The following is an 18,959-nucleotide window of genomic DNA, read 5'->3' as shown; positions in this document are numbered from 1 at the left end:
AGAAATAAGATTTTCCAAAATTTTATTGTGTAACCAGATGTAAGCAGAGCTATAGCTGTCCATATGGTGTCAAAAGCTTTGGTAACAAGTATTCTTGGAGATTAAGCACCCTTCTGGGTCTCAAACTCGTTATCATAAATATGATGTCTTAAGCTCATTTTAAGCAGCTTCAGTGACAAACCCCACTTTACTTAACAACGAGATCTAGTAACCATTAGCTCTGTTTTCTTCTTTAGCTCAAGTCTACTGCAAAACGTGACTTTCAGCTACCTAAAAGCGCCATTCAAAGCCAGCCAACCAGAATTTTGAAGACTCATATCACTAGCCTTAAGCCGAACACCATTGGCCCATTAAATATTTTTTCACCAAACCTTGAAGGGGTAAAAGAACCCTGCATAAGTAACTATTTTTTGGTGCTCCAAATCAAAGATCTGCATCAAACATAGCCCTTCTCACTTCTATACACTTGAAAGTATAGCCTATCATGCTAAAAGAATTGAAGTTGAGGTTCAATCTTTAATGCCATCACTTAATCTATGTACTGGCATATCAAGGTACTGGCATTGCATGGGTCGCATAAGTCATAATTAAGTCACTTAGCGAAGTTAAAGGCAGAGTACAGAAGCCTGATCAAATCATCTAGTTGAATTAGGCCCTCCTTTTTTTTGGTGAAGTGAAGAAGTTTTGTGGCACAAGCATAGATATGCCCTCGCTATGGAACAAGTTTTAATGAGCAAATCAAATATGCTGAGGTCAACCACCATTAATACAGGTCGCTTGGTCATTTGGTCAAAACTCTCACCCTATAACTCACAGAACCTGATACAACGGCCAAAAGAAGTTAAAAAAATAAAAATGAAAATAAACTAATTCAGTTTCAAGAAACCATGCATGCCAAGCACATGCAAAATGTAACGAATCGCAAGCAAGAGGATGTTTCACCTCATATCGGACATGTTATATGTTCTATGGAAGCATAGTTTATCTGAAGTGCTTGAGGAAACTCCTATCAGTTAAGCCTATTAGAGACAAAAAACGCAAAACCAGAGGATGCAAAAACGAACAACACCAAAAGGAGAGATGTTAAATGCTTATTCACAAGACAAAATGTAGATTAGGAACCCTCTGCTTTAAATATTGTAGTTTACCAAATGAGAGCATGTTCTTACTTAAACATTTTTCATATCAAATTCATCTGTTAAAGCAGTTTGTACATGTTTAAAATTCCATGATTACAAAAGTGAAAATGACAAAGGAAATAGCAAGAACATATCGAAGATAATAAGGCTTTACAATGGATCATGAGATAAGTGAGTGTTAACCATCAGAGCTAGACAATTTTGGCACCACCAACCACCATCATAAGACAGAGGATAGAGATCAGGAGATCAGACACTCACAAGCTTTCCAATAGCTTCATAGCTTGGAGAAAGTAATCTAACTAACAAATTATTCTTCAGCTCCTTGTTAGGAACAGAACCAACAACAAAAGTGATTGCACCAACTACTTCTTCCTCGTCCTCAAGAGAAAAGTGCCTCTCTTCCAATTTCTGTAATCAGAAGATTATTAGATATATCAGGAAAAATAGAAAATTTGAAGGAATTGGAAGGATAACGTTTCAAGTGCTAATTTGATAATTTCAACACAAAGGATTACGGTAAATGCTACTACTTTCATATGTTCCACCTAAGAAACTCAACAAAAAACAAAGAAGGTACTCTTGAAGAAAGCTTTATATTTACTAAATATCCCACTAATAAAACTTCGAACTATAACTTCAGAGTTGAAAAGAAATTTCCAAAAGGTAATCTTGCATGGATCATATTAGGTCATCTGAGGGGAGCAAATAAATAGCATAAAGTATCATAAAGTGTAAATGAGTTACTAAGAAAATGTCTCATTATAGAACAAAATGTCTTGGTACATAACTACATTTAGTTATTAATTACTTGCCACAAAATATCCATTTGTGAGTTGATAGTAGAGTTGGAATGCTATTAAAGAGCCTTAAAATGAAGCATCAGGTTCATGCATATAGCATGACACACCTCTCCAATCCAGATTAAGATTTCCAAGTTTGAAGGTTCATGCATGATTGCACAAGCATCTTCACAGAACTTGCGCAGGGCACATGAAGAAGCGTTTGAACAGAAAGGTTTTGAAATCCCTGTGGCAAGAAAAAGCCTGAAAATAGCACATTAGTCTCAGAACAGAACTGATAAGAACCGATCTAGTAAAAGAAAAGCAAAAGTCACAACAAAATGCTACTGCACTACTACAATATAATGGTAGAAATATGTACATTCCATACGCTCTTCTGTCCATACTCCTAATAGTTGTTAGGTGTTATAAGCTTTTATGCATACGATATGATCTCTAATAATAAAGTTAGTAAATTGCCTAAAATACCCCCTCTTAATCTAGGGTAACCTTCATTAACTGATGCAGCATTTTCCAGGGAGCAGTTTTCAACTGTTTGAAGCTTCATTTCCCTCCACTGAAGGCCCAGTTTCCCTTCTGACCATGCTTTTTGGGGCTTCATTATAAAGCGTACCACAGATGCTCCATAAAAAATTTCTGTGTCTTGGTAGGCCATATTGGTGAAAGCACAAAAATTGCTAAAATGGGTAATTGGGCTGGGATCAGCATATGCACATGCCCAAGTAACTATAAGCACATTTAGGTTTGAGTCAATTCCCACTCAATTCCTCCGATTTGTTACATTATATTTCATATATGTTACAGTGCTCAGTAATAACATGATTAGTATTAGGGTTAATTTCAGAAACCTCCCCCGAGGTTCATCCTAATATCACATGGCACCCTCAAAGTTTCAAAAATCTCACTTACCTCCCCTATCAATATGATGCGACTAGAAGTCCCAATCAGAGACATTGAAACGACAAAGTTACCCCCAATGTCTTCCATCTTTTTTAAGTAGCAAAAGGTTGGAAGATATTAAAAAAAATACGAGCTAAAGTATCTAAAAACAAATAACAAGAATGCCATCTAAAATATTTTTCTCCCTCTTTGTTGCAAAAATCTTTGCTTTTAATGTTCGTCTTTGCCACAAACGATTCAAAAATCTGTGCTTTTAATGTTCGTCATTGCCACAACTGATCTCCTAAAATTTTCGTTCTAATTTCCCTCTTTGCAGAACTTTTGTGTTTCATTGCTACAAAATCTTTGCTCTTAATTTCCTCCTTGTTGCGACCAATCTCCTGAAACTTTTACCTTTTTATAATGTTTAATTTCGTCCTTGTTCCTACTTATTGCACTTACACCTTCTCATATTCTAAGTTTAATATTCCACCTTATTTGTCTTTTTTTCATATTTCAAAATTCACAAATAAAATTGCACAAGGATAACAGTGGAAGGATAACATAATCTCTCTCCTCCAATGCATTGTTTAATATTACTTTTATATGTAAGGGGTGACAATGTTACACAAATTATCATTCAAGGGGAGCTATATGAGATTTCTGAAACTTCAAGGGTGCTAGGTGATATTATGATAAACCTCAGGGGAGGTTTCTGATATTAACCCTTAATATTACTCTTACTTGCGAGTTATCTGATAATCATCATTCCCTAACATATTTGTTAGCTTCTTGCTTTTACTCCTAATTCATTTGATATCCCTTATAAGTTGAAAGAAATAAAATAACCCTTACAGTAATGGCCTGCCATTAGTCAGGAAAGCAGATATCCACTTTGAATAGGAACTAATAATGTCTGCAACCGATTTATATACCTGGTAAGGATAAGCAATGGGAGGCAAAAATAGTTAGATTAGTTAACCAAATGCTGAAAAGGAACAAATGTGCTCCGACTAGAACTGGTGCAAAGATATGTCTCTATTATATATCCTTTTTGCCAAATGAAGCATAAAAAGCAAAGTACCATGGAACAGGAAGTTAAAAAAGCATATACTGTACCATAAGCATTAAGCCCTTGAGGTCATCAGACGTTCTATTGGACAAAATTGTCACCAATTCGATTAAAACAGAGAAATCCAAGTTTGCACCTTCTTTGAGAACTACTTCAGCTACCTACAAATAAAGAACAGAAATTATAACCAATAAAAACAAGAAACTAAAAGAGCAATTGCACACAAAATTATCAGATAGCAAAACTGTTAGTAAAATGTGCAGGTATAGATAATCCGAAGATTAAAACAGTATTATGAGACACTAACTTTCAACTTCTGAACAAAAAAAAAAGATTGTTTCTACAATACCCTGGTATGACTTGACATTGAAGCCAGGAACTATAAGAAACAAGTTATTGGACAGCTCAATATGTTAAAAAAGAGGATCAGATACTGACGATATTTAGACCACATAGCTCTCTGAGTGCCATCCAAGAGTAAATAATTGCTTATGTACTATCTTTTCAAAATACTGATGTGGTTCTGGGTCCAATGACTTCAAATAAACTACCAGTAGGGAACTAAACAATAATCAAAATGTCAAGATATTTGCATTCTTTGGACCAGGGAAAAAAGTGAGCCTTGAAAAGGTACCATGCACACACCTAGCATATTCTTCAGGTGCAGCCTTGCAGATCAACAAATAATTCAAGTAGGACCATCCCACAAGCACCAAAAAAAACTATGAAAATGAGGACATGATCCTAAGAAACTTAAAAGCATAACATTAAAAACTAAAAAAAAATCCTCTAACTGTTGTCTGAATGGATTAAGACCATGTAGGGACAAAGCAGATTGAGTAATGCTATCCAGCAAATATCTCCTTAAAAGCACAAGGAAACCTCTTTCGTGCAGTTCTGCCATTTGGGCTGATGAGTGCATTTAATATCAAATGTCAAAGCCAGTTCCGTAAGTAGAAAATCTAGAGGCTGTTTGTCTAATCCCTCATCGCTCAATCATGGACGAAAATAACTTAAGTTCTTCACAGCTTTTCTCCAATTCACCTGCAGAGATGGCATTTGCTTCCCATTCCTCATGATTATAGAAGTACATAGCCTACAGCTACCGATCTCAGGAGAATACTTGCACCAAACTTGAGCTTCTCATGATACGTTTTCCACCAACATATAAATGAAAAAAAAATGCAACCAACCACCCAACACACCTACAGCAAAGTGTACATGCAACTGGTCCTCTGAACCAGTGTGAATAGAGACTATAAACTAAACAGAAGCAAAGATTCACATAATCTATACACCTACAGAACAATGCAAGTACTGCATTCATTCCTGTAATTAAAGAGAGAAACTCTTGATACAGCATACGAGAACTGGCCTCTCTATAAAATCAACGGCGATCATAAACCAGGGTTTTGGCATTATCAAGTCATTTTTAACATGTTACTGGCAGAAAAGTCAAACCTAATGATGCAGATGGGGAAGAAATGAGAATATGAACTGTTTAAGCGAAGTACCACGGCAACAGTTTCCTTTCTAGCCAACAAGTGGCTACTCATTTTAGCCTTAATGTGTATTAATTTCTTTCCTACTTGATTAAGGATTTCAAAGTTTGTTTTAACTGCTAGGAATATAAACATTTCATTGGATTATGATACAAGAACTGGAATTACGGGGATTTTGACCACTAATGACATTGTCATCCAAGCTCAATGTTTAACAAAAACAAAAATTGCCACCTTCCACCATGAATTCTTAATATTCTATTGGGTTGCAAAATTAGCCATCAATCAAGTTTTCCTGCTAGTTGTTCCCAGAAAAACCACAGTTTTGGCATCTTCTTCTTGTGCATCCCTAGAGCCAAAGACAATCCACAAAATGGAAGCAAGAAGAAATCAAACATCCACTTGAGTGATTGGGTTGTGAAACATAGAAATCAGAGATTTAAGGTAGCACCCTGTGTTTAGACATAGTGGAATGTTGTGATAAAGAAGAAATCTAGAGCAGTAGATTTGACAGGAAAAAAGTAGTGCAACGGATAGGATTCCTTATCAAGTTATGAGGTTTGTCGAGGTTGATATAGGGGGACACAATATGACAATTTGGAATTGTGTACCTATACATGATGTTTATGAGACATAGTTAACATAAAATCCACTCGTGCATTTTTAAAATCACCAAAAACAAAAGAAATATTCTCCAACTGTTTGATAAAAATATTCTGGGATAGCCCAGATCATTGCTTTAGATCAAGTGCAGGCTCGTGTGTTGCAGAAAATACAATCCATACACAGTGCTTGATAGAAGTCCTAACAGCAACCATAGGAGGCATGTAGCTCATTTTATGGCATTAGAGCTGGATTAGGAAGAAAGTTCCTTCAATCAGAATGGATTAGAGCCATATCCCTTGTCTGCTTGGTGGATGTTAAGGTTAGAAAATCAAATTTTTCCCCTTTTTGCTTTTTTCTTCTTTATTCTTCCTCTTCTTTGTCTTCTTCCTCCTGCACTACCACTGCAATCAGAGCTTCAAACTGTTGTTGCCTACAAGCCTAGTACAGTCTCGGGGACAAGCTGGTGACACCACCGTCAATCTTGTTTTATCATACTATGTGCCTCTAATCTCCATTCTCCATATAGAGTATAATCCCAACATCCAAACTATCAAACTCCCAACTGTTCAGCTCCAAATAGTCACCACACCAATGTCATCCCCACCAAAATCAAAACCTTTTAAACCAAGACATATCTCGCAGTCACACAGACATAAAATCCACTTAAATCGACCAAAATTACACCAAGATAAACCCAAAAAAATCTAAAATTCTCAAACAAAGACTAGCTACAATTCTATAATTTCACAATATAAACAGAAATTAAGTGCATGATGACTTGTAGACATCGTATATTCTCTTGGATAGGAAGGTTAAGAATCCAAACCCTTAGGATCACGAACCAACACCACACTATGTCACAACACCTCCAGCATGGTGTCACATACAAGTATTGTAGGTGCCATTTCACTGAATTTCTAAAATTAGAACACAGCCCAGGACTCTGACACACCTTCAAGGGTGCTTCTTACATGCTCATTTTGCTTTTTGTGTAAGTTCTTTTACTATATGAGTGAAAAAATCAAGGTAAAGGAGGACAGTGGTGAAAATCTTTAATTGTGCATCTCGATTCCAGTAGGTATATGCCAGAAAGATATTGTCACTTTAATACCCATCAATGACTGCAATTTCATCCAACAGAAGAGGCCCTTAAATGTCCTGGTTTCAATTAAGCACTGAAAACAATTTAAAATGCTCTCCATTTTCTACATGCACATGCTTATAAGCAATATACCATAATACCTTCCCCGTGAAGTTTTTCTTGAGATTTTTCAAATGCATAGACTACTAGACTTTCCATCACATTTATATTCCCGCAAACCTCACCTGTTGAAATTGTCGATGTCATATCAAGATTCCCATTACAACTACTATGGCATCAGCAGATTGTTGCAATTAAAAGATATTGGTCAGTTTTAGAAAAACACCCAGAACTCTGGTCCAATTAAATAACTACAAGTTCAAAATCTTCAAGGGAGGTTTCTGGAATTATAAAGAATCTGAGGGTGCCTAGCCAATGAGTACCTGAGCAACTATGTAGAAATGGTAAAAGTAAACAAGGACCATAGAAAGCAAGAAAAGGAATAATAGAAAAACAAATCAAACTTAACACTTTACATACCACATTGAGAGCAAACAATTTGGCTTCCACCTCCTTCCAAGGTACCTGCACATTGAAAGACACCCATCCCCCAAGAAAGATCTGACATAGAAAAGGAAATATTGATATGAATTTAAGAATACAATTAGAAAGCAATTTTCTAACTAGAACGAGAAAATGAAGCATTTTCATCCTTTTTCAGGGTAAGAATCATGCTCAAAGCTCTTAGACCTTACCTCACATGGAAGAGCTACAATGACTGACACTATCCTAAATCAATTAGGAAAATAAGAATTCAACAAATTGAATACTAATGCTAAGACACACTACATAAGGGATGATGATTAGGCGCCATTGCTATGTCAGGAGTCAGCACTATTTTTATGAAGTTCCGCCCAGGAAACAGTGTAACGCGAGAACAGGGGAGCAACGGGGGAAAGCTTTTCCAACAAACTGTATTTATAAGGAACATATGATAAATGCCAAGTAGAATATCCCATGATCGAAAATTCCTCAATTAAATGCAGTATGTGACAAATGGCAAGTAGAATATGCCATGATAGAAAATTCCTCAATTAGATGCAGTAATTATGTTGTGAAAGAACCTCTATACACCAAGGCGGAAACCAGAATGATTGTTGCTAATTTGTTTTACCTTCACTTTCTCCTAACTTTCCACTTGCTACTGCAGCACTATAAACAAGAAGGCAAAAAGTCTACACATTTCCTAGAAGTCTGAAGCCAGTGCATTCCACACATGGGAAAGCTCACTATAAGTTAGGATTAAAGCTTTGGAACTGGCCACAGCCAAATTTTCCAATTTAAGAGAGTGCTGGAAAGGCACAGTGGACACCTAGATTCAAATTTTGGTATAGAGAATCTATCCTAGCACACATGCTAGAGTTCCCAACACCACAGCACAAACATGATTTTCCAAGTTAAGTATTAGCTACGATCTCATATTGTACTTGAAAACTCAGTTGCGTAACCAACAAAAATATGGGTTTCCATCTGGTTTAAAAGCAAAAGCACTCCTAACTTAGATAAATAACGCCATCAGTTAAAACACCAACTATAGTGCCAATTAACATGTATACTCCGAAATATCAAATAACAGGTACCTTTTGAGCAAATGCAGCAGAGCCTAGAAGCTGACAGATATCAACCAAAAGTTCCACCAAATTCATCCGAAATTGAACAAGGCCATCAGGCAGATCAATAGTTTCTCCATCATCATTAAACATAGAATCGTTCACCTGTCCAAAAGACTACAAATTAATCATAATCCAGACAAAAAAATGAGGAAAAGGAAAGAATCTTGCAATACATGTATCTGAAAACAAAATTATTCCCACAGACACAATATTTTCTCAAAATGGCAATATGACCAAAAATGAACTGACATATGGACTCTTTCTCCATTGCTCGCCTATTTTCCAATTTGCAGGGAAGTGTACAAAGGATGAAAAGGTCACAATCTTTGCAACATAGCAAAGATTCTGTCCTCACTAATACGATAAACCTTCCATCATCTAACAACTTAGCCAACGATGAACAGGCCTCTAGACTTGCTTTTAAAAGCATTCACAGTAACCATGAATCTCGTAAGCAACTACCACCCCTGGAAAAAGATAAACTACTTTTACCCACTAAGGTCATTCTCCAGCTCAGGTGTAATCAGGTACTAATATATTATTCCAACTTATTCTTCAACTTTGAATGATCTAAGCATGTTTGTACAATGTTCTCTTCAATATATTCCATCACAGCACATACCTTAAGCATGTTTGCATAAACCAATAGAACTAAGACTTGCACAAAAATGGACAAACCAAATATCTGCATCCAACGAAAGTGGAAACAAATGAAGCAAACCTGTGCCCGCAAGAGAAGAGCATCAAGTAAAGCTGAGTAAGCAGGGAGAAATACTTCTTGAATATTCTTTCTATCTCCTCCACCACTCAAATCATGCCCAAGAATGCAACCTGCAAGACTTGACCTGACATGTAAAGAGAACAAAAGGCTGAATTTGCATGAGATATAATTAATTCATAAAGTAAACTGTGAACCCAGCTTTAGCCACATCAGAGCGCTCAGGAACAAACAAAACTAGGTTACTCGTATCAGGGAACTAACACTGTGGGAAAAGGCAATGATAAGCAAGATAGGAAAACAAAGAACTATTTCTACCAGAACTGCAAGGTTGAGTCAGCAATTTCCCAATCTTCACCTGGAAAAGCAGCACAACTGCATGCATAGATAAGAAATCAGAACATTATAAGTTAATATCAAACAAGGGACATTTTGCAGTGCAATTACGTAAGTATGCACTTTGCATGCCACAAGGGAGATGTACAGTACCCTAAATCTACTGAAGTAGGCTCATATGGTCAAACATCTTCAACATTCATACTCCAATGATGTAATTGTTTACCAAACTAGTTGTTTCATCTTTAATTACTAAGACAGTTCTGATTTCCAAAAAAGTTACGATGTTGATGAGTAGGAGAAATGCAGAGAGCTTAAGTTAGCATTTTAAGGCAAATGCATCAAATTATGACCCACACACCTATGGCTATGATACACGTTATCTTCTTAAGCACATCATTGTCAAATGTTCAAGATCTAACCTCAATAGAGCATCCATGAGTATTAGTGCCTCAGGACTTGCTTTCAAAATCAAAGATGGTGCCTAGGATACATCATAATCAGAAAAAACCAGTTTAGGCCACATCAGATGAGCATTAGTACCACTCTATGATTTTATGAAATCTAAATTGGAATCAAGATTCTATAAGAAGCAAGCCATGAAGAAGGAAAACTCCTATTGAATAGAGAACTTTGAACACTCACTGTCTGACCAATTTCTGACATCAAGCAAGCAATACCAGCAATCACTTTCTCATCTCCCGTATTAAGAGCTGGAAGAAGAAGCACTTCCTTTAGAAATCCAATTCTGCTTAACAAAGCTTGTGGCAAACCCTATGCAATAAAGGACGAGGAATTAGGATATAATAGAGAAGTTCTGATTCAGGAAACTTGATTGTTTATACTCCCCAGAAAAGCTCCTAAATAAGCATGAAGAATAACTGCAGTGGAATCAAAACAGTATAGCTAAAGAACTGCAAGAACAACTCTCCCTTGTTTTGTCAGTAAGGTTGCTGCTAGGTTCCCCAGTATAATAATCTCTTATGGCAAAATAAACTGATAATATTTCGTGCACATGATCATACAGAAGCAAGTTTATACCTCATTTCGACTCATAAGTTCAACAAGAACTTCAATAGCCAGATCAAATGAAGAGAAGACCTACAGAATAAAACAACAATATCAATATGTCATCACTTTGGGACCCGAGAAATCTCCTATAACATGTCAAAAAATACAAAACATTACTTGCAAAGCATTAAAAATAAAATTAAGAATTGGATGCGATGGCAATGAGGCAGCTGGAATCTCCGAGAAGCAGCCAGCTCGAACCTACATGCAGAGATAATTAAACAAAGAAAGTCAATAACAAGAAAGGAGAGACATCAATACCAACCAATTATGGCATATATTTGATGTAAAATTCCATTCAAGGTTCAAAAGAAATCACGGCAAATTCATCTGTCCAGTGGTCCAACTGAATCATTTTTTCGTATCAATTATATCCTGTGCCAATTGATAATTATAGGCTAGCGTAATTTGGAGGCAAAGATCCTACTTAATTTACATCAATAGGCAATAGAAACGTTCTAAGTCTATTGAACCTACTACTCAAAAGGGTATTCCTAGATTTTCAGAACGATCATTTGAAACTGTACGTCCTTATCGCACTCTAAAAGAATGGAATCCATTAATCCAAGATTTATTAATCACGGGGAAAAATATTGTTGAGAATTTTCAGTATGTCAGTGCATGAAAAATGTATAAATCATAGCACAAAAATTATATTTAGAGTTTCTAAGACAAGTCAACCACAAATCACATAAAAACTAGAGGGTAGACGGTCTGAAACTTTAGTACTTCCATCTTTCAATCATGCCTTGTCCTCTTAGTTATGGCTCTTCCCATCATTAATTTACGCATTTCCTATATGAAGAAGAAATAACATATTTGTCAACTTGCTTCTTTTCCCAATCCTCTTCCTTGTTGAAAACTGTCTTACCCAACTTAACAAGCAACGCAATATCTTTTTATTGGTGTCAGCAAGTTGAACGCCACCTCCAAACCTCTTCTCAGATTGCTGCAGAAGGAACTCAATGACCATTGGAGTATGCAAGAGAAGCTGTCCTTAACAGAAAAAAGATATAGTTGAGAAGAAAATATGAAGTATGTATTCATCCTTTGCTGGTAAAAATAAAAGAAACTATGTAAAATAAACTAGTTCGACACCTGTTGTTCATATTCATATCGAATAGTCAAAGTTTTGCAGTTATTGGTGATGTGATCCTCAAAGACTTCCGGTAAGACCGTAAGCATCTCTAGGACAGCAATATGGCCACCTTCGTGACTTTGCAGATTCTGCACACTGTAGAAAAGCTTCTCAATGGGTCTCCCATGCTCTACGGCGTGAAGTAGAAGTGTGGAGAGAGCAAGGCAGATTTGTGTCAATAGCTGCTGTGGGAATAGAACAAGCATGTGACTCAATTTCAGTCTACTAGTATTAGTCGATCACAGAGCAAAGTAGGCAGTTGGATCACCTTTGAAGGGCCAGCACTAAATCTTCGAGCAGCCAACAGAAGAGCATTCAGCAAAGCATCTTTTGCTTCGGACTGTAGATAATATCCTTCACTTTGGATCTACAAAGCAGTGAACAACCAGAATCATAATTAAGAAGAGATACTGCACCCAAACACAACCGGCATAATAACAAACGCGTATAACCACGTTGAGTTGCCAATATATAAGTTAAACCGGTTATGAAATGAATGCAGAAAGATTCCCAACGTCGGCCAGCAAGCCTCGTGGCGTAACATATGCTTCACTAGTGTCGGCCCAAACATGACTGGAATCAACAAAACTTGTATCGTTATCCTCAAATTTGATTCTATAAACCAAACTTAGAAGATTAAGGGAGCCAAAATGCGCCCATATTCTGGTTAATGTTTTTTTTCCCTTTTGTACATAGTTCTGGTTACTGATTCAGCTGTTCCGAAATGAGGATAGTACATTCACAGAGGCAGCAGAGCGTAGCGATTCTATATAAGATCGGTGTAAAACAGCCTACAGACCTTTCGCTTGAGAATCTGAGCTGCAAAAAACTCCACTTCATAATCCGAATCAAATTGCTGATGGTGGTCGGAGGTGAGAATGGAAGTAGCGACTTCCCAAGCGGCGTCGCTCTGCTGGAATTGAACAAGCCATTGATTCGCGGCCACGCGGTTACATGACTGGGTGTCGTGATTTAGGAGGTGAACGGCCTGAGCGACCTTGATTTGAAGCTCCATCCGTCCTCCTCCTCCTCCTCCTCTCCAGTCTCCAACACTCTAAAGAGCAAAGGGCTATAGTCAATCATCAATAGGAAAGGCAAAAAATGAGAGGACGACGCCTGTAAGTTTAGACAGCACCATGTCCTCCTCCTGCTTCAGAGTGAGTCTGTATGTGTTTTCGTAAATCGTTTAGCTATTTATTACCTACACCAGGGGCCTCAAAGGGCGTTGAAGAAATACTACCAATCCTGCTACCCAAAGGGGTATTTTGTCCCCTTTCCTTAACCCTTCTGCAACTAGTAATATCCTAGAAGAGTTGCAGGAATCATGAGTAAAATGTAAAGGGATGATTTCAAAAACCTCCCCTAAGGTTTCTCATAATATCATTGAGTTCTCTTGAGGCTTTTAAAATTTCACTGACCTCCCCTGTCAACTTGACAAAACTAAATATTCTTATCAAATGTCATATATTGACAATATTATCCTTACTCTTAATAACTATTTAACCAAAAAGTCAAAACAAAATAAAATTTTTAAACCAAAAAATATTAATACAAAAACAAATTGTTATCTAATAATGGTCTATATATCTTTATATCAAGATCATGATAGTACAACAAAGGATGTGGATAAATTAAATCTAGTTAAAATCAACCATTTAGGAGGAATTTGGTGAGTAATTAATACCTTGAAAACTTTCGTCGACAGCTATACAAAAGTAAATAAATTATTTTTAAAAAAAGTCAAGAAATTTTGTTAGGAAATAGATTTTAATACATGATGTAGTTTAAGTTGTATTAAAATAATAATCTCTTCATATGTGTGAATTCTTCAAGGTGTAAGTTTTGATTTGTTTCACGACAACTAAACTAAAAAATTTAAATCAAGAAATTTACACCTTATAAAAAATTAACCTTGTTTTATTTTTTATAGTTGTTGTAAACTTTATAAGTAGGATAATATAAGGGTAGTACTGGAATGAAAGTTTTATCTTTCTTGCATTTCCTCCAAATGGACTAAAATGTTACAGTAAATGTCAATTTAAGGGAGGTAAGTGAGGTTTTAAAAATTTTAAAAGAATTGAGTGATATTATGAGAAATGTCGGAGAAGGTTTCTGAAATTATCCCAAAAGTAAAACCCCCTAATAGCCATCATTACTACTACTTCGCTGACCAAAAAATTAAAACCTTGGCTATACCCCATAAGCGCTGACTGTTGATAGGGCCAGACCAACCCAAGTTTGTCTAATCAACCTTGTATATTATTGGATTGGGCAGAGTTTGAGCTTCAAATTTGAGATTTGATTAAATTATGAGCTAAATTTGGATTTAATGAGGCTTATTCCGATATAATTAAGTATATAAGTATATATTTTTTATTAATAATGATGCATATTTTTAATAATTATATTTATTATTGCATACATCCGTATAATTTATATATAATGGTAAAATAAAATAAATACTATATGCATACTCTAATATCTTTATGAGTTGAGTATGAGTCGAGTGTGTTTGATAAATTTGAAATTTGAAATCTAAATTCATTAAATTTGAATTTTTAAGTACTACATTTGATATATTTGAGCATATATTACATTAATTGATAAATGAATAGATTATTACTTATTTTTTGAGCAAGTTTTGTCCAAGAAATTCAGTGCCGCTTAATTAATCAGATATTCTAATTTTAGTCATCAGATGCGTTTAAACATGTTAAAATCTGAACTCATTAAGTTTAATTACTAAATTAGATTATCAAACGAGGCCACGTAATAGACTCGAAATTCTAATTCGAAAGCTCTACTTTGGCCCCATTGAGGAGATGAATTTCTTAGGTGTTTGCCTAAAATTTTATTGTAAATTAACTTAGAAGTTGTAGGAAAAATTTTTAAAATATAAACTTTTGTTCTTTCTTTCTTTTTCTTTTTTTATTTTCTTTCTTTCTTTCTTTTTTCTTTTCTTCCTCTCTTCTTCTTCACCCTTCCCCCTCCCCCTCCCTCGCCACTTTCCCTCCCCCGGCCGAAAGTTCCATTAGCAGAAACAATTTTTTTTTCTTTTTCTCTTCCTCTCTTCTCCCTCTCCCCTTTTCCTCCCCCTACCCCTCACCCGTCGAATGTTGCAACAACAGAAACAAATTTTTTTTTTACTTTTTCTCTCCTCCTCTTTTCCCTCTGCCTCTCCCCCTTCCCCCTCCATCTCCTGCCAACTCTTTCTCCCCGGTCGAAAGTTACAGCAATAGAAACAACTTTTTTTTTTGTTTTTTCTCTCCCCTCTTCTCCCTTCCCCTTCCCTTCCCTCTTTCTCTCTCCCTCCCCCTCACCAGATCGTGGTTTTGACTTGGTCGCGACCAAATCGGGCAGAAGGGGAAGGAGAAATGAAGGAGAAGGGGAGGAGGAGGTGAAAGAGAGGAAGAAGAGAAAGAAAAAAAAAAGTTGTGGCCAGAACTGGCGGCGGAGGTGGTGGTGGCTTGAGGTGGAAGAAGAAAGGAGGAAAGAAACAAATTTTATGTGTTTTGGGTATTTTAAAGTGAATAATTTAAAAATTTTGAGAATTTTTTTGATATTACTATATTTAAAATTGTTAAAAAAAACTGGTAGGAGTTGAACTTGACATAAAACTCATTTGCCAAACAGGCCCTTTATTGTGTCACTTAACGTTTGGACTTCTCAAAACAACCTCGATTGACATTCCTATCAAAAACTAGGTTGCGTCTGCCTGGACCCCTTCGAAGGACTTAGAATCATTGGTTTACCATTTCAGCCTAGGGATGTAATGATGGCATTTAGAGGAAAAAAATAGGGATATTTCCTTCTTTTGTATGGGCTCATTAAATACTAACTTAAACCCAAAATTCAACTAGTGCAGCTAGTGAAGCTATAAGTTTTTACTTTTAGCTTAGGGAGAGATGAATAAAAGATGGAACTGAATCGAGGAAAAAAAAATTGGATTTCAGCTTCCAATCAGGCCTTGTTCCCATTCAAGAGGGAACCTTCTAAAAGATATTTTCGAAGCAGATATCACAGCCTGGTGATCCCTAGGTTGCAGCACGTCCGCCCGTTAACTTCTCGCACCACTGCTGTCGTTTATAGAACCGACCCCTTGGACCTTTGAAGAAAAGTGGAAGACCCCGCTTTAATGTTGAGTTAGAATAACGAGCTGCTCAGCGATGGTCGGCGAAACGATTGAGAGTAGTTGGTATCCTTACCAAGCTAGCATTTTCATAAGGCTTCTTTACAAGATGCTGACCTGGGAAGGTAAAACCAACGGTTTCATCTATGGTGGAAAGCTAACTCATCTGTGCATGGTGGGAAGAGCAAAGGAAATTTGGCCAAGACATTATTGTGGGGCCGGGCAGGATGCAGCTATTAAATGAACTACTGGATACCGGGGTTGATTATGGGTCCCATTGTATTTCTAGGAAAAATAAAATGTAAGTCTCTCAACAACTCATGAGCACTCATTTGCACCCAAAAATTGGCATGAACCAGGGAGCAGCTCCCCAGGCCAAATTGGTCAAATGCAATAATCCTTGGAGATATGTGGAAATGAAGCCATGTGTACTCCAATTTTAAACTATAAATGCTTACCTGATGAAGAGTTATGACTGTTGTAGACACCAAATTTTTGTCAATTTTTAATATTTTCTTGAATTTTTTCTATTTAATGAATTATTTATTTTCTTACATTTTAATGTGTATTTTTCTCATTTTTGTAGATTTGTTTTTGGAAAAGAAAAAAAAACAACAAAACAAAAGAGAAAAATCAAGAAATCAAAAATCATTTCATCATTTTCCCTACCAAAACAACTATTAACCCATTCCACACTCAATTGCCAGGCACCTTTCTTTTCATTAGCTAAGAAACCATCATTTTGGGCAATCCAACACACAAAACTCCCCACCTTTTACTTCCTCAATCTCCTCTCTCGGCTCTCTCCCTGAGGACACAACAGGGAAGCCAAAAAGAAAAAAAGAAAATCTCCATCCTTCTCGGCTCTCTCCCTCACAGAACAAAAAGAAGAAAACACTCCCTCACTTTGCACACGGCTCACTCTCTCCCTCTCTCGGACCTGGGCAGAGGAAAGAAACAGAAAACACACAAGAAGAAGAAGAAAAATCCCCCTCAATCTCTCGGTTCTCCTTTCTCTTTCCCCTCTCAATCTCACACACACCTACATTGAGGTAATTTTAGTTTTGTTTAGCACATTAAGGCCATGCTTCATTGTTTAATTTTCTTTTGCTTTTGCTGGTTTCCTTGTTGTTGTTGTATTGTTAAAAAATTGGGAAATGGCATGAACCAGATTTAGGAAAAGGAAAGGTTTCTTGTGAATGCATGTTAATTGTTTGAAAAAATGCCAAAAAGAATTTTAGGGACTGTTTTACCTTAATGTAGTCTTTTGTTGTTGTTTTCTGGTTAGCTAAGATTATAGTTGTAATGTAGAGATTATAAGGAGTATTGTAATATATTTTTTATGATTTTTGGTGGGGGTTTAAAGGTTTTAAGAAAATAAAAACTGGACTGATTTCTTGGCTTTTTGGCCACTTTAGGGCCAATTTTTGTTAAAACTAAGCCCGAAAATGGAATCTACGCGAAAAATCGAGTGAGGGGGTGTATTTTGAGAAATTTTGGTGACCGGAGAGGTCGCCGGCGACCGCCGCCGCCGGCGGTGGCGCCACCGGAGGTCGCCATGGCCGCCAGCTGAAGCTGCCTCAGCTGGCCGAAGAAGAAGAAAAGAAAACGGCTGAAGGTGGAGGACAAGACACAAAAAAAAAGGCTCTCGGCTCTCTCTGGGCTGGACCGAAAAGAAGAAGGGAAAAAAAAAAGAGAAAAACTCCTCTCTCCCTCTCGGCTCTCCTCTCTCCCAAATTTTTTCCAACATATTTGCACACAACAAGGCAGCAATCGGTTGGATTGGAGTTTGGCAATTTCATCAAAAATCTTGGCAAAGGGACCAAACTCTTCATTGAGGTATTTATCTCCCTTTTTTCCAGCTTTTCTTTTTTTAATTAACTAGATTGAATGTATGTGTGGTTACCTTTTTTATTGCTTATTTTTGCTGGTTTTTGTTGGTGTTGTATGGATGAAATTTTGGGATGGGTCACTGAACAAAATTAGAAAAAAAGAAACGGTGCTGTGAATGCATGCCAAATGTTTGAAAAAATGTCTAAATGAAAAAATGAATCAAAGAAGTGAATTTGGCGTGTATGTTTTGCTTAAATGGAAGACCATTAGCTAGCAAAGATCTGAAAATGCTTGGTTATCCAAAATTTTGGGAGTTTTTGAGCCTTAAAAGCATTAGAATAATTTTCTTCATTTTTGGGGCTGTTTTGATTTAATGCATCCTTTTGTTGTTGTTTACTTGTCAAACTAAGATTATAGTTGTATTGTAGAAGTTATGAAGAGGGTTTTGGCATAATTTTTATGATTTTTGGTGAAGATGTGAGGGTTTTAAAAAAATAAAAACTGAACTGATTTCTTGGCATTTTGACCACTTTCGGCTCATTTTTTGTAAAAACTAACTCCGGAAATGGAATCTACGCGAAAAATGGAGTGGGGAGGTGTATTTTGAAAAATTTTTGGTGACCGGAGAGGTCGCCGGCGACCGCCGCCGCCGCCGGCTGAAGCTTCTTCAGCTGGCCGAAGAAGAAGAAAAAAGAAACGGCTGGAAGTAGAGGAAGAAAAGAAAAGAAGGAAAGAAAGAAAGAAAGAAAAAAGGGGTTTGGGCTAAGATGAGTTTTTTAGGTGGGTTTGTGGTTATTTTGTTAGGTTTTGGGGGATGGGCTTTGGTTTATTTTTCTTTTGGGTTTCGGTTGGGTTAGGAGGTTGGAGCCTATGTATTTTTTGGCTGGGTTTGAGTAATAAAAGACGGGCTGGCCTGTGTGTTTTGGCTTGGGCTTTCAGTTGGGTTTAGGTAGGTTCAGCCCAGGTAAAATAAAAAGGG

General features: G+C 36.7%; 1 protein-coding gene across 4 annotated transcripts; it reads right to left on the bottom strand.

Annotated features, from left to right (window-relative positions):
- Positions 1–1,198: 1,198 nt before the first annotated feature.
- On the bottom strand, positions 1,199–13,260 carry LOC113757661 (transportin MOS14-like). 4 transcript variants are annotated; one of them, XM_027300807.1, is made up of 16 exons: positions 12,818–13,260; positions 12,287–12,385; positions 11,979–12,203; positions 11,752–11,871; positions 10,998–11,081; positions 10,851–10,910; positions 10,455–10,583; positions 10,232–10,293; positions 9,792–9,848; positions 9,477–9,600; positions 8,723–8,869; positions 7,623–7,703; positions 3,941–4,054; positions 3,677–3,756; positions 2,050–2,185; positions 1,199–1,550 (listed from the first exon to the last, which is right to left on the bottom strand). In XM_027300807.1, the coding sequence occupies exons 1-16, from the start codon at positions 13,031–13,033 to the stop codon at positions 1,389–1,391; spliced, it is 1,896 nt and encodes a 631-aa protein (XP_027156608.1). In that variant the 5' UTR covers positions 13,034–13,260; the 3' UTR covers positions 1,199–1,388. The 4 variants fall into 4 exon arrangements, with proteins under 4 accessions (XP_027156608.1, XP_027156610.1, XP_027156609.1 ...); XM_027300809.1 differs by having other exon boundaries at positions 8,723–8,857; XM_027300808.1 differs by having other exon boundaries at positions 11,979–12,200.
- Positions 13,261–18,959: the final 5,699 nt, after the last annotated feature.

Source organism: Coffea eugenioides, unplaced genomic scaffold (genome assembly GCF_003713205.1).
Source record: "Coffea eugenioides isolate CCC68of unplaced genomic scaffold, Ceug_1.0 ScVebR1_3216;HRSCAF=4389, whole genome shotgun sequence".
Classification (NCBI taxonomy): domain Eukaryota; kingdom Viridiplantae; phylum Streptophyta; class Magnoliopsida; order Gentianales; family Rubiaceae; genus Coffea; species Coffea eugenioides.
Note: the sequence above shows the minus strand (reverse complement) of the source record. Positions and strands in the feature narration are given on the sequence as shown.